Genomic DNA, 23103 nt, shown 5'->3' with positions numbered 1-23103 from the left:
CTCTTCTTTTGAGAAGTGTCTGTTCATGTCCTTCGCCCACTTTTTGATGGGGTTGTTTGTTATTTTCTTGTAAATTTGTTGGAGTTCATTGTAGATTCTGGATATTAGCCCTTTGTCAGATGAGTAGGTTGCAAAAATTTTCTCCCATTTTGTAGGTTGCCTGTTCACTCTGATGGTAGTTTCTTTTGCTGTGCAGAAGCTCTTGAGTTTAATTAGATCCCGTTTGTCAATTTTGGCTTTTGTTGCCATTGCTTTTGGTGTTTTAGACATGAAGTCCTTGCCCATGCCTATGTCCTGAATGGTATTGCCTCGGTTTTCTTCTAGGGTTTTTATGGTTTTAGGTCTAACGTTTAAGTCTTTAATCCATCTTGAATTGATTTTTGTATAAGGTGTAAGGAAGGGATCCAGTTTCAGCTTTCTACATATGGCTAGCCAGTTTTCCCAGCACCATTTATTAAATAGGGAATCCTTTCCCCATTTCTTGTTTTTCTCAGGTTTGTCAAAGATCAGATAGTTGTAGATATGCGGCGTTATTTCTGAGGGTTCTGTTCTGTTCCATTGATCTATATCTCTGTTTTGGTACCAGTACCATGCTGTTTTGGTTACTGTAGCCTTGTAGTATAGTTTGAAGTCAGGTAGCATGATACCTCCAGCTTTGTTCTTTTGGCTTAGGATTGACTTGGCGATGCGGGCTCTTTTTTGGTTCCATATGAACTTTAAAGTAGTTTTTTCCAATTCTGTGAAGAAAGTCATTGGTAGCTTGATGGGGATGGCATTGAATCTGTAAATTACCTAGGGCAGTATGGACATTTTCACGATATTGATTCTTCCTACCCATGAGCATGGAATGTTCTTCCATTTGTTTGTATCCTCTTTTATTTCCTTGAGCAGTGGTTTGTAGTTCTCCTTGAAGAGGTCCTTCACGTCCCTTGTAAGTTGGATTCCTAGGTATTTTATTCTCTTTGAAGCAATTGTGAATGGGAGTTCACTCATGATTTGGCTCTCTGTTTGCCTGTTGTTGGTGTATAAGAATGCTTGTGATTTTTGTACATTGATTTTGTATCCTGAGACTTTGCTGAAGTTGCTTATCAGCTTAAGGAGATTTTGGGCTGAGACAATGGGGTTTTCTAGATATACCATCATGTCGTCTGCAAACAGGGACAATTTGACTTCCTCTTTTCCTAATTGAGTACCCATTATTTCCTTCTCCTGCCTAATTGCCCTGGGCAGAACTTCCAACACTATGTTGAATAGGAGTGGTGAGAGAGGGCATCCCTGTCTTGTGCCAGTTTTCAAAGGGAATGCTTCCAGTTTTTGCCCATTCAGTATGATATTGGCTGTGGGTTTGTCACCGATAGCTCTTATTATTTTGAGATACGTCCCATCAATACCTAATTTATTGAGAGTTTTTAGCATGAAGGGTTGTTGAATTTTGTCAAAGGCCTTTTCTGCATCTATTGAGATAATCATGTGGTTTTTGTCTTTGGTTCTGTTTATATGCTGGATGACATTTATTGATTTGCATATATTGAACCAGCCTTGCATCCCAGGGATGAAGCCCACTTGATCATGGTGGATAAGCTTTTTGATGTGCTGCTGGATTCAGTTTGCCAGTATTTTATTGAGGATTTTTGCATCAATGTTCATCAAGGATATTGGTCTAAAATTGTGTTTTTTGGTTGTGTCTCTGCCCGGCTTTGGTATCAGGATGATGCTGGCCTCATAAAATGAGTTAGGGAGGATTCCCTCTTGTTCTATTGATTGGAATAGTTTCAGAAGGAATGGTACCAGTTCCTCCTTGTACCTCTGGTAGAATTCGGCTGTGAATCCATCTGGTCCTGGACTCTTTTTGGTTGGTAAGCTATTGATTATTGCCACAATTTCAGCTCCTGTTATTGGTCTATTCAGAGATTCAACTTCTTCCTGGTTTAGTCTTGGGAGAGTGTATGTGTCAAGGAATTTATCCATTTCTTCTAGATTTTCTAGTTTATTTGCATAGAGGTGTTTGTAATATTCTCTGATGGTAGTTTGTATTTCTGTGGGATCGGTGGTGATATCCCCTTTATCATTTTTTATTGCATCTATTTGATTCTTCTCTCTTTTTTTCTTTATTAGTCTTGCTAACGGTCTATCAATTTTGTTGATCCTTTCAAAAAACCAGCTCCTGGATTCATTAATTTTTTGAAGGGTTTTTTGAGTCTCTATTTCCTTCAGTTCTGCTCTGATTTTAGTTATTTCTTGCCTTCTGCTAGCTTTTGAATGTGTTTGCTCTTGCTTTTCTAGTTCTTTTAATTGTGATGTTAGGGTGTCAATTTTGGATCTTTCCTGCTTTCTCTTGTGGGCATTTAGTGCTATAAATTTCCCTCTACACACTGCTTTGACTGCATCCCAGAGATTCTGGTATGTTGTGTCTTGGTTCTCGTTGGTTTCAAAGAACATCTTTATTTCTGCCTTCATTTCGTTATGTACCCAGTAGTCATTCAGGAGCAGGTTGTTCAGTTTCCATGTAGTTGAGTGGTTTTGAGTGAGATTCTTAATCCTGAGTTCTAGCTTGATTGCACTGTGATCTGAGAGACAGTTTGTTATAATTTCTGTTCTTTTACATTTGCTGAGGAGAGCTTTACTTCCAAGTATGTGGTCAATTTTGAGTGACCTACACAGAGACTTAGACTCCCACACATTAATAATGGGAGACTTTAACACCCCACTGTCAACATTAGACAGATCAACGAGACAGAAAGTCAACAAGGATACCCTGGAATTGAACTCAGCTCTGCACCAAGCGGACCTAATAGACATCTACAGAACTCTCCACCCCAAATCAACAGAATATACATTTTTTTCAGCACTACAAGCTTCTTTTAAAAATGAAATTGGCTGGGCACGATGGCTTAAGCCTGTAATCCCAGCACTTTGGGAGGCCGAGGTGAGTGAATCATCTGAGGTCAGGAGTTCAAGACCAGCCTGGCCAACATGGTGAAACCTTGTCTCTACTAAAAATACAAAAATTAGCCGGGCGTGGTGGTGGTGCCTGTAGTCCCAGCTACTCGGGAGGCTGAGGCAGGAGAATTGCTTGAACCCAGGAGGCGAAGGTCACAGAGAGTGGAGATCGCACCACTGCATTCCAGCCTAGGTGACAGAGTGAGACTCCATCTCAAAAAAAAAAAAAGGAAATTAATATCACATCTATACTATAAGGCAGCAGATATATCCTTGCTTACTTATGGCTTTGAAGGAATAACACAATTTGGTGATGCTTTTACAACTAAGTTCCTTTAAGAAGCAAGTTATGTTACAAACGTGATCTTACTCCCACTTCCCAGATTTTATTTTTGAATTGAAACAATTTTTGGATTGAAACAATTTTTGAATTGAAAGGGTTTCTGAAAGTGCCCTTCACTATATACTTGGAACAATAATGCAAAGACTATTTTATAGTATTATAAAGAAACACTTAGAGAGCGCTTTTATACCTTCAGGAGCTATGGATCTAAGTTGCAAAAAAGGCAAAGTCTAGTACTCAAAAAATGCTAAATTATCAAATAGAGATTAAATTATATTATACTCATTCTAATTTTAAATAGAGGAAGATTACTGTAACAACTTAGAAATATATTTAACAAAATGACGTTCAAAAAGGTTTGAAACCCCTAATTATTCTGGGCATCAAGTTGATTAAAATTTCATTTGCTAATTATTATGATTTATGGATATTTTTGTCAGTAAACAGATGAACACAGTTGACTAATATAGCCATGGTCCTTAGCATGGCATACCACATATTTTCTCTGATTTGATCTTCTTTTCATCTTTAGGCCCATGTCTTACCATGCTCCTGCTTTCATCTGGAACTCCAGCAATATAGTCCCCAATTTCCAGCAAACAATCTGTTTCATTTGATCATACCGTTAGCCATATTCCTCCCTCTGCCTTCAATGCCTGATGTCAGTCCGACTCCTTCCAACCACACCATCTGCCTCACGCATTCTTCAGGACCCAGCTCAGCTTTCTGATTAATCTTCCCTTCTTCACTTATGGTTTTGCCTTGTATCTACTGCCACTATTCTATTATGAATACTTATCACACTGTATTATGGTATTTAAGGAGGGCCCACCTCTCCAACTACATTTTGAACTCCTTAAGTGAAGCTTCATGTATGATTAATCTTTGCATTCTTGTGTATGGCACAATTAATTTATTCATTCAACAAGTATTGATTGTGTAGTTCCCTTCACATGCTGTCTATCCAAAGCCCCGCCCTTACAGAACTTACTATTCATGAGAACAATACATATTAGATAAGAAAACAATTTTTTTAAATTGCATAGTATAGGTAGCGATAAATACTGCAAGGAAAAATAAAGTGAGATAAAGGGATAAAGGGTTGAGGAAGGCTGGGTTGGGAGGACGTTTATTTTAGAGGGTTATCAAAAAGGTCTCTATAAGGAGATGATCTATAAGCAGAAACTTGAATGAAAAGAAGGAGCAAAACCACGCAAAGGTCTGCGGAGAGCATCTCTGGCTGTGGAATACCAAACACAAAGGACTTGGGGCAGGAGAAAGCTTGGTCAGTGTGTTTAGAGAGCAGAGAGAAAGGGGGAGAGTGAAAGGGAAAAAAAATAAAATGAGGACGTGGAGGCAGGCCAGATGGTAGAAAAGCCTGTGGGCATGGCAAGGGCTTTGGCATTCATTCTGAGTGCAATGGAAAGCCATTAGATGATTTTGAGCTGAGTCTGACTTACTTTTAATAGCGTTCACTCTGGCCTCCCTGGAGACAATAAACTGGCTGGGGAGGGAGGGAGAAGGCTGGAACAGTAAGAGGACTTAGGAAAGAACTGTATTGAAGTCAAAAAATAATATGGCTGGGACTAGGGCAGTGAGAAGTGACAGATTTCCTCCAAAATCAGTGGTGAAATCTATGGGGGCTTGCTGATATGGGAAATGAGTGAAAGAGACTCTTGGCTGGCACAGCTGGCAAGTAAACAGTTGGATACAGGAGTCTAAAGCTCTGGGAAGATGTCAGGACTGGAGATTAAGATTTGGGAACCAGTAGCATATAAAGGCTATTTAAAGCCAGGGATCTAGCTGGGTTAATTTAGGGAAGAATATGTAGATAAGAGAATGGAAAGCTCCAAGGACACGTCCAGGAGTAAAAGAAGGTCACTAGAAAGAGGGACAAAATGCAGATACTCATTTCCTGGAAGGCAAGTGACATCAAGAAGCAGGGCCTATTCAACTGTGTAAAATACTTCCATTATCTGTTGAATTGGATATTGTCACACACGTCCGTGTGAAGAGAGTCCACCAACAGGCTTTGTGTGACCAACAGGGCTGTTTATTTCACCTGGGTGCAGGCAGGCTGAGTCTGAAAAAGGAGTCAGCAAAGGGTGGTGGGATTATCATTGGTTCTTAGAGGTTTGGGATAGGCATACAAAGTACATTCTTAAGGGTGGGGGAGAATATTACAAAGTACCTTCTTAAGGGCGGGGGAGAATATATCGTATCAGTTAGGGTGGGGCAGGAACAAATCACAATGGTGGAATGTTATCAGTTAAGGCTATTTTCACCTCTTTTGTGGATCTTCAGTTGCTTCAGACCATCTGGATGTATACTTGCAAGTCATAGGGGATATGATGGCTTAGCTTGGGCTCAGAGGCCTAACAGATATTATCCTAGATTTTCTTCTCTTTTTCTCCTATCCTGGAGCTAGTCTGCATTGTTATTTGTAAAACTTCTATCACTTGTTAATAAAGCAATTTAAATTAGAAACAATAAAATTACTATAATGTGATTTGTCAGTGCAAGACTCAAGGCACAATTAGTTTTTCCTCTGAGATAAATGTTCTTGTATATGGATCCCAGAGGCTCTCTCCATGCAATCACAACAAATTGAAAAGTTAAATAATTGTTCAGTTAATGTGATCCATCTGAAGAAATAGTCTAGATGATTAAAGAAATAATGTTTTCCCCATTAATGACAGGGCTTTTTGCTTGTAATTACTGAGACAATTGTCTCATTTTTAATGTCTGAATATGAAATTATTGTTCATTGACCCCTTACAGAGATTTGCTGTCCAAATGCCAAATATCAAGATTCACTTAAAAGTTTTTTCACCTTTTGATGTTCCTGTTTGCTTTGGGATCATGGAGCAATATGGTCCTTAGCTCTGTTCAGTCTTTCTTTAGAGACAGTGTAACCACCCAGTGGGTTCACTTTGCCTACTGCCTAGACAAAGCTGATTTCTCAAGACAGGGGAATTGCAATAGAGAAAGAGTAATTCACACAGAGTCGGCTGTGCCAGAGACCAGAGTTTTATTATTACTCAAATCAGTCCCCCCGGATCAGAGTTTTTAAGGATAATTTGGTGGGTGGGGGAAGGCCAGTGAGTAGGGAAGGCTGATTGGTTGGGTCGGAGATGAAATCATAGGGAATTGAAACTGTCCTCTTGCCCTGAGTTAGCTCATGGATGGGGGGGTCACAAGATCAGATGAGCCAATTTATCGATCTGGGTGGTGCCAGCTGATCCATCAGGTACAAGGTCTGCAAAATATCTCAAGCACTGATCTGAGGAGCAGTTTAGGAAGAGTCAGCTGTATGACTCCTAAGCCATAATTTCTGGTCTTGTGGCTAATTTGTTAGTCCTATGAAGGCATTCTAGTCCCCAGGGAAGAAGGAGGTTTGTTTGGGAAAGGGCTATTATCATCTTTGTTTTAAACAATAAACCATAAACTGTGTTCCTCCCAAAGTTAGTTCAGCCTATGCCCAGAAATGAACAAGGACAGTTTGGAGATTAGAAGCAAGATGGAGCTGGTTAGGTCAGCTCAGTTATAATTTTGCAATGGCAGTTTCAATAACCCTACCCAGGATATTTGGTCCTCTTTCAATTGCTCAGTGAACTGGACTCATTTCATGGATTTCTTAACTCATTCAGATGTTTTTTCTTTTCTTTTCTTTCTTTCTTTTTTTTTTTTTGAGATGGTATCTCACTCTGTCATCCAGGCTGTAGTGCAGTGGCGTGATCTCAGCTCATTGCAACTTCTGCCTCCCAGGTTCAAGTGATTCTCCTGCCTCAGCCTCCTGAGTAGCTGGGACTACAGGCATGCACTACCACACCTGGCTAATTTTTTTGTATTTTTAGTAGAGACGGGGTTTCACCATGTTGCCCAGGCTGCTCTAGAACTCCTGGCCTCATGTGATCTGCCTGCCTTGGCCTCCCAAAGTGCTGGGATTATTGGCATGAGCCACCACGCCCAGCTACTCAAATGCTTTTTTACCAGGATAGATTCAGAGAAGAAATTTTCACATTTCAAATAATTTCAGGACAAATCAAATTCATTATTGAAGTTGAAAATTAGTCATGTCCCTGAGATGATGATCAGCACCATGATGAATAGATGTGAATTTGACAATTCATGAAATCCTTTTATGAGAGGTCAGACTTGAGATTGCACCTCTTTCTACATTCTGTTGAATCAAGTGCCCTCTGGGCAATTCACTGACTGTGTAATTTTCTGATTGCTCTCTGAGAGAAGCATAATGTCTACCACCTGTACATAACCTACTATTCTTAAATCTCTGGAAACATCCATGCCATTAAAAATTCCAAACAAATATTACTTATTATTTATTTTTCACAAATCCATACCTGACCTGAGCAAACAAACATTATTTCAAGGCAAAAAAATTGCAGCTAATTTCTTAGCTAGAGAAAACCACAGGTTACTACAATTTAATTTTTAAATAAGTACACAGTTTTCAAGTTAGAGGTTAAGATTTTTTTCTAAGTCGTGTGCTTTTCATTCTGCTGTTTTAAAAAAAATTAATGTGTTTTCTTTCCTGATATATAAATATCTAAATGTTCTCCTGGACAGTTTGGGATAAAGCAGTATTTTCTCTTGGGTAGAGGAATTAAGGAGGGTATATGTGTATGTGTGTATATGTATATTTATATATATATGGAGGGTATATATATTTTATATATATGAAGGGTATGTATATATTATATATATTTATATTATATATGTAATTTATGTATTTATATTTAGCAAAGACTAAATGTAAATTACATATCTTTATATATATATATATATATTTAAGAATCTGAACCTTAATTAGCATTCACCTCTCTAATTCTTTCAGAGTTATGTAAGGGATGTGTATTAGTGAAAATGTCTCAAGTTTGACCAAGAATCTGTTTCTTCCTGATAGTGAGGAAAAGCTGCTTTGTAAGTTTCTGAAATCAATGTGCTTTGGAGGTATTCATTATTTATAAAATGTTTTTTGGTTTTGGTTTGTTGTTTGTTTTTTAGAAAGAGTCTCACTCTGTTGTCCAGACTGGAGTGCAGTGGCGCGATCTCGGCTCACTGCAACCTCTGCTCCCTGGGTTCAAGCTATTCTCCTGCCTCAGCCTCTGGAGTAGCTGGGACTACGGGAACATGCCACCATGCCTGGCTAATTTTTTTTGTATTTTTAGTAGAGACGGGGTTTCACCATATTAGCCAGGCTGGTCTCAAACTCCTGATTTTGTGATCCACCCTCCTTGGCCTCCCAAAGTGCTGGGATTATAGGCATGAGCCACTGCGCCCGGCCAAAATATTGGGTTTGTACCTAGTTGCATTGAAGAAGAATTACTACAGAAAAGGGGAAATGCCTATAGCTAATGGTTATATGATCCCTGTGTCAAACTGAAATATTAATAATCAGAATCTAGTTTTAAAGAGTTTATTCAAGTGAAAAGCTGGGAATGGCCAATCCGGGAGATGCAGACTCCAGAGAAATGGGGTAAATGTTCCAAAGTTAAAAAGTTAAGCTCTTGCTTCTACAGGCACAGAGTAAAGAAATTTAATAGGATTTCAGCATTTCCTACACAAGGCTGGTGTATGAGTTATAGCAATATAATTAGTTACAGTTTGTTTTCTTTTCTATACAGCTTGTTTTCTTCATAGCTGGTTTTCATTTTCTTTCCAATTTAAAAGAGTATATTTAACATTCCATCTTAAGGCAATGTTATGGCCATGGAGTCCTTGTGTGAGAAGAGTAAGAGGGAAGTTAATCTGTAATGAAGATCAACAGTGAAGAGGGAAGGGGTCTTCTCTGGTGCTCATTAGTAATTTTCAGCATTTTACAAAACAATTTTGGTAAGGAAGAAGGCTAATCTATAGTCAGAGAAACAAGGGTTATACCTGCCTTGGTTACGCCTGCCTCTCAAGTGACCCCTATAATCAGCATCCTTTAAGACTCAAAATATTCTGGAGTTCCAATAGCTTAGGTTTTGAATTACTTATCTTCACACCTGTTACAAGAACTAGCTCTATTCTCAAGTTGTATTTTGCAGTTTAAACATGTGTTGTAAAATTGAGTGATAAAAATATGTCAAAACAATCATAAAATTTTTTAAAATTAGCTACACAGAAAGATTTATTATATTTTATTAAGGCAAAGACTAAATTAAATTTTAAGAAAAAAGAAACTTTTTTTCAGTTTTACATCCACCTAAATACATCCATTTCATCTTTTCTAGGCTTTGCTAGAGGTGGTTAATGACCTCTTTGAAGAACAGACTGACCTGGAGAAAATTGTCAAGAAAATAATGCATCGGGCCCAAACTCTGCTGAAATGTGAACGCTGTTCTGTTTTACTCCTAGAGGACATCGAATCACCAGTAAGTTATCTTTTATCTTTTAAAGTTGAAGACTGTGTGAATGGAATAAAGTTGAGTTTATTTATAATTAAACTTGTGAAATTGTGACTTGATTCACTCTCTTCATGACTCTTCAACCATGGGGCAACTTTTCGTAAAACAAGAGTTTTTTATTTTCTTTATGTGTATTTCATTCTCTTTTTGCAGTCAACTTAGAAACATAGACTTTTAAGCTAACAGGGACTTTGGAGATCTATCCCAGGCCTTTGTAATTGCAGATGAGGGAACTAAGGGATTCAGTGATTTGCCCAACCTCACATAGCTCCATTAGAAGATAAACTCAAGTGTCTGTCTCACATTTTATTTACCTATGAAGGGTAAGGCCCTCAGCATTTCGGGGGGTGGACTTCAGTCCAGACAATGCTCCATGGCCTTCTTAAGGCAAGGAGGAAGCAAACAAATGAATGGAGATTCAGTACCCTTAGCTCTTGGAGCCCAGACAAACTGGACTCGAGCAGAATGGAATGGCCAACCGAAGCTGGGCCCTTCCCTGCAGCACATTTGTCCTGTGGAGGCTTCCAGGTTCTTTCACAGCTGCTGTTAACCTGCAAATTCTGGCACAGAGTAGCCTTACCAGGTGAAGGGGGCTGCTGTTCACTTCCCTGCAGGGGTTCCTGCCACTCCATAGGGAAACATCTCGTTCAGGGCCTTAGGGCTGCCTCACCGTGGCAATTTGTGGCCAGCTTTCTGGTTTTGTTAAGCCCTTTGGCTTTCAGGGGGAAATCTGCTGGGTAGATAAGCAACAATATTGAAATAATAATCATCATCAATCTAAATTCTTGAAGTTAAATGTCTAAACCCTTGGCAGCAATTTAATATCTTTGCTGAGAACTTGCTTCAAAGATCGGGAATTGTCTAGCAATTAAGAGTTGCTTTAATACCTGACAGAATGTTATTTTGCCACACTTTACTTACAAAAGATTATTCCCTTTGCCTTTGGGTTTGTTTTCCTCAAAGAATAGGAACCTTAGGGTAAATTTTGGAGATTTAATAATAAGTATTGTAAGACTTACAATATTGAGTTTCTTTTAAAATTTGTATATGTTTAAAATGTTCAGGAGTGTTTCCCCAGATTTTAGCAGAGATTGGAGTTATTTCTGTTTCAGTCAGTGCAGTTTACACAAACAATAGCCTGGAAAGTACCATGTGATTGTATAAATCTCAGCTGAACCTTGGGAGAACATGCACACACACACACACACACTCCAATAGCCCATATTTATGGAGTGTTTCCAGAAATGTTGTGAAACATTTGCATTCTTTTAATCCTTATCTTATAAGGTAGGTGTTACTATCATCCTATAATAATTTTATAGATGAGGAAATAAGGCTCAGAAGGTTGCGTGACTTGCCCGTCACCTCCACTGCCTGACTCTAAAGCCCCTTAAAGGAACGGAAAGTGGTGGGGGTGCTCATTAATACCTGGCAGGTTTCAGGGCCACAGAGAAGCCCCCATTAAACAAAGGCAGGAAGAGGCAACTGTTGGGGCTTTGGCTGCCAGGATAACCTGAACCACCCCAAGGTCCCTGTGGGAGCAAGTGGCTGGGGGTGAGGGTCAGGGGTATGCAGGCTGGAATCTGGACACAGGCAAACTCATTGTTTGCTAGCTCACTTGTAAACAGATATAAAAGCAACTTAAACCAGTTAAGTGTGGTCATTCTTGCTAATCTTCTAACTTGGACTAGTTTTTATGGTATGGTCTAACTCTTTGGCAAATGACCAAAAAAATATAGATGATGGAAGATGATATAGAATGTTGGGGCAGAGCTGGAGGGAGCAGTAGAAACAGCAATATCTTCATGGTATAAAGTAGGGAGAGGAGTGGTCAAAAAACACCATCTAGATAGAGTAGATGGTACAAACGATAACAGCGCTGGCTGGTATTCTACTGAAAGTTCAAAAGGCCTCTTTGCTATCACTGCTGAACATTCTAAGACTAATGTTGGGGCAGAAAATTCTGAACCACAACTCCTCATTTCTTCTCTTTTCTTACCCATCCCCCTCCAAAGTGATATTGATGGAAAAACCAAACTCCATAAAATATTTTATTTCTGTTTTGTTTTGGTTTTTTGATTTTTTAAATTCTAATTTTCTAAATTTTAATTGATAAATAATAATTTTATGTATTTATGGTATACAGTGTGATGTTTTGATACATGTATATATTGTGGGATAATTATTTATTAATGTATAATTTATAATGTATATGTATAATCAAAAACATATTCCTTCTATCTAATGAAACTTGTACACGGTGACCAACAACTCTCTACTCACTTTTACTTTTAGCCTCTGGCAACTACCATTCTACTTTTTTTTTCTATGAGTTCAACTTTTTAAATTCTAGAAATACGTGAGATCATCCAGTATTTGTCTTTCTGTACCTGGCTTATTTTACTTAACATCCTTCAAGCTAATTCATGTTGTTTGGAATTACAAAATGTTATTCTTTTTAAAGGCAGAATAGCATTTTTTTTTTTTTTTGAGATGGAGTCTCGCCCTGTCCCCCAGGCTGGAGTGCAATGGCACAGTCTCAGCTCACTGAAACCTCCACCTCCTGGGTTCAAGCAATTCTCCTGCCTCAGCCTCCTGAGTTGCTGGGATAACAGGCACCCACCACCATGCCCAGCTAATTTTTGTTATTTTTAGTAGAGTTGGGGTTTCGCCATGATGGCCAGGCTGATCTCGAACTCCTGACCTCCGTTGATCCACCCACCTCGGCATCCCAAAGTACTGGTATTACAGGTGTGAGCCACAGTACCCAGCCCAGAATAGCGTTTTTTAGATGGATAATTGTTTCTATTACCTTGTGTATTTTACAGACTTATTATTGAAAGTTTTCTCTGCCATCAAGTCCCTCAGAGCACCTCCAAAAAAGCGTCTCTTGAAATATGAAACTCACTTCTTTTTTTTTAATTTTAGGTTCAGATATACATGTGCAAGTTTGTTATATAGGTAAACACGCTTATTCTGAGCCAATATGAGTGACTGTGGTCCAGGGAAAATACAAACAGAAGAAGCCTTGAATAAGTGGTCCCAAGGTAGTTGGATCACAGTTCGGTTCTATACATTTTAGGGAGGCAGGAGTTACAGGCAAAGACATAAATCAATACAGGGAAGGTATATATTGGTTTGGTCTGAAAGGGCAGGATATCTTGAAGCAGGGATTTACAGGTTACAGGTAGGTTCAGAGATTCTTTAATTTGCAATTGATTAAAGGAATAAGGCTCTATTTAAAACTTAGAGTCAGCAGAAAGGAATGTTTTAAATTAAAATAAGGATGCTATGTAGCAAGATTGGTGGCCTACAGGAATGACTTAACCCTTGCTTTACATGGTGTTAGGTCTTGTTTATAATTTGGTATCTTATTGCCACAAAGAGTCTGTTTCGTGAGTCTTATGATGTCTATTTGAACATTAATGCTGCTCAGCTGTGTATGAACTCCAACACGGAGGGCAAATAATGAGGAGGCTATTCGACTTTCCTTCCATTTATGGCCAGGAATTCAGTTTTTAAGGTTTTACTTGGGTCCCCTTAGCCAAGAGGGGGTCTGTTCAGTTAGAGTAGGATTTTATTTTTAGTTTATAGTGAGAATGAGCTCCTCTAACACCATAGGGATGAACTCTAAAGGTTAAAAGTGAACCAGGTGAAAAAAAATATTAATCTGCTCAGTATTGTTCCAGAAGCAGTGAAGACTTGTTGGCAAGTCTGCTGCCTGTGGAGGTGGTGGGAGAAGTTTGGGGTAAAGGTATCTATTTATGTGGCATCCCCAGCAGAAAACCTACCAACACTAGGCATTCCTTTAATACACTTCTCACCAAAGGCTTCTCAAACCTTTAGGCTTGTAGGTGTCACAGTGCTGTGCACCACCGAAGTTGTACAGTAGAAATTATAGAAAGGAGACTAGAAACAGTCCCACCACATTCAGGAGAAAAAGCCAGGATAAACAGGAAAATGTTTATCTCTGCCCCCACATTCAATATCAGCTTCCATCATCTGTACTTTTTTAGTCATCTGCCAAAGAGTTAGACCACACCATAAAAACTAGTCCAAGTTAGAAGATTATCAAAAATGACCACCCTTCTAATCTACGGTATTACAATATTTTCAAACTTGACGAAGTTATTTTTACTGGAAACATTTCAATAATAGGTATATTTTTATAATAATAAGGGAATCCATATAAGATCTCAATATTACCAAGCAAATCCACAATTATACCTTTTCCACATTACTTATGACCTTTCTTTCCTTATTATTATCAATGAACCTATCACTAGCAGGATGCTTCTTAGACAGTCTTCATCACCTCTGATGCCCCTGGTATTTATGATAAACACCAAAGAGCTTTTCCTTATGCAAAGTGTTAGTTCCATTTTTAGATGTATTATAACCAATAGTTATCTACATAACATAAAACAAAAATTTCAGGAAAAAAAGATTGATATCAAGGGGTTAAGGGAAGTCCCCCTGTCCACACCCCTCCCCAACTTGACAGTAAGCATGTGGTATGTTACTTCAGGGGAGGAATTACTCAGAATACAGGAACAGCTAAATGGGTTTTTAAGTTCAAAAATGGGCTTTTAAAATTTATAGCAGGGCTTTGCACAGTAGCATGCACCTACAGTCCCAGCTACTCAGGAGGCTGAGGCAGGAGGATTGCTTGAGCCCAGGAGTTCAAGGACAGCCTGGGCAAAATAGTGAAACACCACCTCTGAAAATCAATCAATCAATAAATAGATGAATAAATAAATAATATAAAATTTATAGCAGGGTTATTCTGGAAAACCAAAACTTTTTCCTAAAGGCTTGAATGAATCAGAACCTAAAATTATGAACAAAACAGTAGAATGAAAAGAGAATAGATGAAGCTCTAGACTATCCCATTCTTGGATTGCCTGGACTAAGGGAGGAGAGGTGGAGAGGAGAATAATAAATGTGAGGTTGTCAGTCTTCCTAACCTTGCTCCCAGACTCTATTCTCCGTATAATAGTGGTGGTGGGCATTGGAGAGCAGGTGGGGGGAGTTGAAGCTTCCCCCAGGCATCATGGCAGGAAAAAAGAGGTGACAATGTCAGAGGCGGTAAGAGGCCGTGAGAGCCTGACAGCTTTTCTAGAGTCCCAAAGGAGCATGAGCAGCAAATGCAGCTTTCCCCATTTCCTGGCAGACATTAACAGAGGGAGGGCTGGGGCCTGAAGAAGCCTGGCTGTCAGGATGAGGAAGAGACAGGGTTGTGACCTAGTCCTGGAGGGGCTGTGGATATTTATGCATATCCAGTGTTAGGAATGACTATGCTGAGGGCCAGCAAGGCCTTCTTATCTCAGAACAGAGGCCAGTCTGGGTGAGCGGGTGACTGCAGGCCAGCCATGTCTCTTCCAAGCACCCAGAAAGGCGCATGTCTCCTTGGTGAAAATTTCAGTATTAAATGAGTCTCAATCTGAAATGACTGAGAAAACCTGAAGTGGCTGAGTTTAACTGGAGTAATCTCTTTTGTCTTCTGCCAATAAGCAAACTTGGGGCTCAAGCAGATAAATTTAGTTGAGTTATAGAAAAAGAATATGTTACTTTTTTGTATAGCCGTATCTGTGAACTTTTAAATCTATAATCAATATGCAAATTATATTCTCTAATTAGTTATCTTGTATTCAATCCACATATATAACAATTAGATAGATGGGGAGAATGATGTATTATTCTATAAATGTTTTGGAAGCAAATGGCTGGCAATTTGGAAAAAAAAAACTGTAAGAAGCTGGATTTCTAGTTCATACCTATAAAAATATAATTTTATAAAATGCAAAATTATGATTCATATAAATATAAAATAAATGCAAGTTGAAGATTTTTAAAACTCATTAATGTGTGAGGGAGCCAATATGATGTTAAAACCAGTCCAAAGAGCACTTGAGAAGTTAGGTGTTTATGGGCAATGTTAAGATACAATTTCAATGTTAAAAACAATACTGGTTAAAGACAAAACTAAGCCATAAACTATAACCTTCAAGATTATCTTTTCTATTGGAGAGAATGACTTGTATCTCTACCAGAGAAAAGTACAAACTAACATGTAATTTCACTAAATCTGGAGTCTTTTATCTGTATTAACCAGTGAGAGGAAGAAACTAAGTACATTTCTTAGATCAGAAATTGGCAATTTTTTCTGTAAATGCCCGGATAGTAAATATTTTAGGGTTTGCAGGTCACACAGTCTCTATTGCAGCTACTCAACTTTGTCCATTATAACACAAAAGCAGTCATAGACAATATATATAAAGAATGAGCATGGCTGTGTTGCAATTAAACTTTATTGACAAAAGTAGGTAGTAGATCAGATTTTACTAGCAGACAAGGGTTTACAGACCACTGTTCTAGATAATCCTTTGCCCTCTTATAACATTGAGAAATGCGTACCCAGCTTTTTGCCTTATTTCTGTAATGCCAATGTAAACTTCATATGAATCAAAGATTCAATGTTAAAAAAGCAAATGCAAAAATACTGGTTAATATGTTTTATTCATTTGGTAGGTAAAGGCTCTTTAGAACAATCATTCAATTCTGATGAGAATAAGCACTTTCAAACAGCTCTATGATTTTTTCAGCCATCAGATTGGTAAAGCTTGAAAATAACTATAATAACCAGTATGAGTATGGGCATTAGAAAATTGACTTTCTCATTACTGATAGTGGGAACTTGAGTTGGGATAACTTTTATGGTCATCAGTTTGGAAAAATATATTTGGAGATGGAGTCTTGCTCTGTCACCCAGGTGGGAGGCCCAGGCTGGGGTGCAGTAGTGTGATCTCGGCTCACTGCAACCTCTGCCTCCCGGGTTCAAGCAATTCTCTTGCCCCAGCCTTCCGAATAGCTGAAAATATATTTTAACTTGAAAAAGGGATAGCCTTTGCACCCAGCAACTCCTCTTAAAATTTAGATTAATGAAATGGATGGAGATGAGATGAAAATGAGTATATAAGAATACTTACTGCATTCCTATAGTAGTGAAAATATAAATAATTCAAATATCAATAGAAGTTTATATAATGAAATTCTATGTAGTGTTTTAAAACAATGATATATGACTATATTCATAGGAACAATGTCTTTGATATAATTTTAGGTGAATAATAAAGGGTAGAAACAACATATATAAAAAGAAGCTGTTTTTATCAAAACAAGGGTACATAAATAAGATTACATTTTCACAACTATTAAATTTATGGAGCTTTAAATTTTCTCCTTTTGAGTCATATTTTCTTGTATCTTCTCTTCCAGGAGGAGTCATGGGTTTATCATCTCATGGAAGGAAAGGGCAGGTAGTCAACCTCTTCGCAAGAGAACAAACTTAAAAGTCAGGGTGTCAGGAGAGAGGATTTGCTAAATGGATTTATCTTAACTTTTAGCAATTAAAGACCAATCTGGACCCAGAACAAGACATGCAGGCTCCATAATCCACAAAAGAAGTACTCATAACCCCATGCCACAAGTCATCACTCCACTTCCACCCCATATAAGGTTGGGAGGGCTGCTTAATTCAGTGGAAATTAGATAAGGTGAAGTATTTAATAAAAGGCTGAGTGAGGTTACTTGCCTTCAGCCATCTTGGGCAGAGCACGATGTTCACCAAAATAAGTCATGTATACTTGCTTGAAACAGTAAGAGCAGGTGCCTGGGCAGGCTCGGGGATGTTTCTTGAGTCCTCCTTGCTGCCATAGATTGGCAGACGGTGTGGCCAGGGTGAGTGGAACAAGGAAAGTTGCAGACAAGTCATCCTGGAAACAAGGTTATTGATGTATCAGGATAAATGGGAACATGAGTGGCAAGTCACCCTGCAGCTGCTTATCTTGGCCAGCTGAAGAGATTTAAAGGCTAATTCATTACACAAAAATACCTATGTCATATTGGACTTTACAGTAAGCATAGACTTCTCACCAGGCAGAAGCTGAAATGGCTACTCAGAGCAGTGTTGGTGAGAAAACACTCAAAGACAATAAACTGAAATTCAAATGCAGCCACCCTAAATCATTCCCCTGACTTCACCCTCCGTGTCCATTATTCATCTAAACATTAACACACAACAAAGAGCCACTAGCATGGGGCTCATGCAAGATACTATAAGAAAAGAAGTAGGAAGGGATGTGAAAACAAAAGCCAAGTGAAAAACACACACCAGAAAAACACTTAAAGTTTTCCATGAAATGAAATAAAAATAAGATCTCTCAGGAAAAATAAAGTTGTTCAAGAAAGAGATACAAAAGCTTAAGGAATAAATGATAAGCAGTATAAAAGATAAGAAACTGGGTTGGTAGAACTTGGAAAAAAAGTAGAAGAAAAATATGTAGCTGCACAGAAAGGAATACTACATTAAAAACAAGAAGAAATAGTACTTCTAAAATACTTTTAGGGACACAAATAATAAAATTGAAAACAAAATGGAAAATAATAAAGCATTAAAAAAGGAGAATGATAAAAATGGAATCAGAATAACAGAGGTCCAAACTAAGTATTCTGGGCAACTCTAAAGAGAACATGGCAAATGGAACAGGAAAAAAAAAATTCAAAATTATAACACTAGGACATTTTACTGAAATAAAGGCAATCTTGGATTTACAGACTGAAGGAACACACCATTTCAGGCAAAATTGATACCGACTGCTTAACACTGAAACACATTTGGTCTTAATAGACTTCAGATATTGAAAAAAGCATATGGGCATTTACACACAAAAAAATCAAAGCACCTATTGCAGAAAAATTCTTTCTGATGTTAGACTTCCTAGTTGCAGTCTCCTGTGCTGGAGGACAATGGGCAATATCTACAAAGTCCTCAGGGAAAGAAAATGTGACCCTATAATTTTAAATCCAAAATTTAAAGCCGAACTCATAGACGATTACACAAGTCACAGAGAGCTATTTTCAAATATGCAAAGAAGAGCACAGCAAATGTAGTTCTAAGAAGCCCTTCCTGAAAAATATGAGAGTTTGAAATCTAGCAAAGCAGGTGATGTGTGGGGAAGTTGGGATAAGTAAGATGGGTATTGAGTATTGAACGTATTTAAATATCGAAGTAAGGCTAAAAAACAGTGGAGCATATGTTTGTAGATACAAATGCAAACCTTATATTGTAAACCATAATAATGATGCTGGTTCCCCATGTTCTCCAAGTTCCACAGGTGCAACAGGTGGGTGTGGGCATGCACATGCACTGGGTCATAATTACAGAAGAGGTCATATTACAACACTGTGCTTGGGAAATACATCCCTTTTCTGTTGAGTGGTATGAAGCCTGATGTTTGTCTGTGGAAAGATGTTACTTCATCTCCCAGGTTTGCTCACTGCAAATACAATCCTGAGAACCGAACTAGGGCCTTGCAGTCCTGACATGCATGGCTTGGTTTTGTGGATTGCCTCTCTCAACAGGTATATTTGTGGAATATTTTAATTTTGATGTGTCAAATTTATTAACCTCCCTTTTTGATTTTTGCTTTAAGGGTTTTGTTATAAAAATCTTTATCTACCTTTCGCTATAATGGCATTATTGTATATCTTTTTACATCCATTTGGTATGCATGGTCTTTTTTATCTACCTAGAATTTGTTTTTGTGTGGAGTATAAAGCGGTATGTGTATAACCAATTGTCTTAGAACTGTTTTGCCTCCACTTTGTAATGGCACTTCAAAGTTATAGTGTTTCCATATATACCTGGGTCTGTTTCTGAGCTCACAATTTTGTCCTGCTGGTCTATTTGTTTATTTCTGCACCAGTATCTATCTGAATTTCTGTAATTTTGTAATGCATTTTGATATCTGACAGGCCAAGTCCTCAGTGTTGTTCCCCTTTAAAACTGGCTTGCTTATTCTTGACCTGTCATTCTTCCATAAAATTTTAATAGCAGCTTAGCAAGTTCCATGAAAACTCTGTGTAGATTTTGATTGAAATTGATCTAACTTATGGATCAATTTGGGTAACTCCTGCAGGTAGCAGAGTATTCAAGGGCAAGTGGCCTTCACACTGAGAGCATTTATTAACTTACATGACTAGAAGTCTCCAGGAGGTGGTTCTGGGGATGACGCAGCAGCTAGATGATGTGATCAGGGACCCAGGCTCTGTCCATTGCCCTCTGCTTGTCTCAGTGGTTGGCCATCACCAGCTGGCTTTTCCCTTTATAGTGTACCAGGCAGCACGTCCACACATAACTGTGTCCAGGAGAAGAAAAAGAAACTTCTTTTCATATCCCTCTCTTTTCTCTCACGGAGCAAAGTCCTTTTTGTTTGTTTGCTTGTTTGTTTGTTTGTTTGAGACGGTTTCACTCCGTCACCTAGGCTGGAGTGCAGTGGCACCATCACAGCTCACTGCAGCCTTGACCTCCAGGCTCAAGTGATCCTCCCACCTCAGCCTCTCAAGTAGCTAGGACTAAAGGTGCACACCACCACATCCAGCTAATTTTTGTAGAAATGAGGTTCCACTAGTTGCCCAAGCTGATCTCGAACCACTGTGCTCAAGCAATCCTTCCACTTTGGCCTCCCAAAGTGTTGGGATTACAAGCGTGAGCCACCGCACCCAGCTGAGGAAAATCTTTTTTTTTTTCTTTTAAGGGCATGTCCAGCTGACGTTTCCTAAGACCCTGTTAATCAAGAATGAAATGTTGTCCAAGTCATCTATATTCTTAATGCTTTTCTATTCTTCATCTATCAATCTCTGGTTACAGGTGTGTTCAAATTTTTAGCTTAACAGATTCCTCAATATTTTTTGTCCAGTTATATAGGTTGTTGATTTAGTTGTTTGTATTAATTATGTGTTTTTGAATTTGGGATTGCAGCTGATTTTGATGGGAGAGTGTTTTTGTTTGTTTGCTTACGCCATTGCTTTCTTTCTTTCTTTCTCTCTTGCCCTCTTTCCTACCTGTGTAATAGTTTGTCCAGCTTCTGGTGGCTCAGATTTCCTGCTGTGTAGTAATATTACACCAAGCTGGAGGCAGCTTGGTTCAGTTTCTTGGGGTGAAGCTGGGTCACCTCTTCCCCATGCCCCAGCAGGAGCTGAAATTCTGACCATCATTGCCAGCCTGTTTCTGGACTTGGAGTGCAGCAGGCCTACATGTCTTCAGGCTTGTGACTTTAGAGATCTTTTCCCTCCTTTCCCTTCTCCTCCCTACCCCTCTCCTTTTCTTCTCTCTTCCTTTCAATCTCTAAATGTCTTTCTGATTTCCTCTGTGTTTTATCAGTCTTTTCTCTGTTTTTGGAAGAAATCAGATATGTAAAAGCATGAACTTATAGCACCATCTCTACTGGCATTCTGTACACTACTTTTATAATTAGAAAACAAAACAGTATCATTTCAGGAAAATAAAAGTTTCTCCCTCCAAAAATAAGTTTTATTTCTATTTTATTAGAATAATTCCTGAAAACAAAAGTTCTATTTGTATTTTGTGATTCTAATACTTAAAAAAAACTGCTTATTGCAAATTTATATTTTATGGCCTTTATATTTAAAGGGAATAAGGGAGAAAAAATTAATTCTGGTTGTAGAAGCTTTGATTCACCAATATCTTAACTCTGTGTTTAGAAACTGCATTTGTGGTCTTTAAGCTACGCACTCGGGTGTAAACTGTTCAGTTTACTGAATGGATGCCAAAAATAGAAATGAGGAATGCTGTTCTAGCCCTTTCTCCTGACAAAATTAATATTTTGCCCCCTTTTGCTTCTCTAAAGTGTTTCAGTCCATTGATTTTAAGTAATTTTGTCAATGGCATTTTCCATTAGACTGGGAAGAAAGAAAGATTGCTCCATAGCTGGCTGCTGCTGTTAACATTAGGAACTATTTAGCTCCTTGAACTGAGTATTCCGTGCTTACTGTTATTCCATCCCATGAACCTGTCTAAGCAATTCCTATCACTTCTCTTAGTTCTTTCCAGCTCATGCATTTACTATTATTTCTATTTATTTTTGTGTGTAGTCAAGGAAAGTGAATGTAGACATTTTAATCTTATGTCCTAAGGCACTGTCTCAAGTCCTAGTTTTTACAAGTGTTCTCTTCTTATGTATCATCCTGATGGCTGGCAGCTATTTCATTGTTAGGAACTCTACAAAGTACTTTCTAACTAAGCTTATAAATACCTGGCTAGTGTCTGGAGTTTCTTTACAAAACTGTGAAGCATAAGCTAGCTAGGCACACTTGTTTTCTTATATCCTCCTTAGCTCCTTGGTCCTTACGTAAATATACATACAATTAAGACAGTGAACTAGATGGTCTTCCTGAATCCTACATTCAAGGGGAAGAGATGGAGCGAGCATCCTCCGATTGTTCTGGGGCAGTCCATAATTCAGTGCCCTCCTTCTCAAGTGAATTGTAAAAATTGCCTCAGCCTTTCCTTTCTATATCATTTACTTTCCATTTCCCTACCTTTCCTTCTTCGATTTTCCTTCTCCCTATAAAGAAGCCCACTTAAATTCAGTTTGATTTTTGTTCCAAGTGTTTTTCTAGTGTGCAAAGTGGAGAGTATTAAAAAAAAAATCCTCTGATGATTACCCAAACTATTATTGTTATATACACAGTCATCCCTCAGTATCTGTGGGGTATTAGTTCCAGGACAGCACATGGATACCAAAATCTATGCACACTCAAGTCCTGCAGTCAGCCCTGCAGAACCCCCAGATATGAAAAGTCAGCCTTCTGTATCTGCAGGTTTCACATTGCCCTGAATGCTGTATTTTCAACCTGCATTTGGTTGTGGATGCAGAACCCATGGATAAAGAGGGCCAATTATATTAACTGAAAAAATGTGTATATATACTACTATATACACACACACACACACACACTCACATCATTAATGTATCATATTACTTTTTCATACATATTAACTCGTTTTATTAATAACTGTATATCAATATAGTAAATCAACTCACATAATTAATCATTTATATGTTAAACATACATATGCATATATATATATATAAAATCTCCAACTACTGAACCCCTAACCCCACTGTCCATCTCCATTACATCCCATCCCAAATCTTCTCCACCTCTGACATTTCCTATTTAGCCAATAGAATCATCACCATTCAGTAAGTAACTCAAGCTAAAAACCATAGAGTAGTTTCTAAGTCATTCTCACTATTCTACATTCACTTGTGTCTATGATCTGTTGCTTCTACCTTGGAACATCATTTCTAGCCCTTCCTTCTCACTCTTTCTACCACCTTCTTCACTCTGTCTTTACTGATTTCTCACTAGGACATTTTTCTCCTGACTCATTTCTTGCTTGCAAACAGGGCACTCTTCTTTTCAATCAATTACTGCTTCTTTTTAAACATGCACTGGCCTCTCCTATGATTCAAAACATTGGTAATTGTCTATTGCTTGTATAATATTGCTCACACTACCCAACATTCAAAGCCCATC

The 23103-nt window shown here is 38.3% G+C and overlaps 1 protein-coding gene across 2 annotated transcripts in view; it reads left to right on the top strand.

The window, feature by feature from the left end:
• PDE11A (phosphodiesterase 11A) overlaps positions 1–23103 on the top strand; it is a 466208-nt gene that overhangs the window by 173397 nt on the left and 269708 nt on the right. For both annotated transcript variants that reach the window (XM_054478305.1, XM_054478303.1), the window contains exon 4: positions 9523–9663. In XM_054478305.1, the coding sequence (XP_054334280.1) occupies positions 9523–9663 (141 nt within the window). The remainder of the gene's footprint in view (positions 1–9522; positions 9664–23103) is intronic.

Source organism: Pongo pygmaeus, chromosome 11 (genome assembly GCF_028885625.2).
Source record: "Pongo pygmaeus isolate AG05252 chromosome 11, NHGRI_mPonPyg2-v2.0_pri, whole genome shotgun sequence".
Lineage (NCBI taxonomy): Eukaryota > Metazoa > Chordata > Mammalia > Primates > Hominidae > Pongo > Pongo pygmaeus.
Note: the sequence above shows the minus strand (reverse complement) of the source record. Positions and strands in the feature narration are given on the sequence as shown.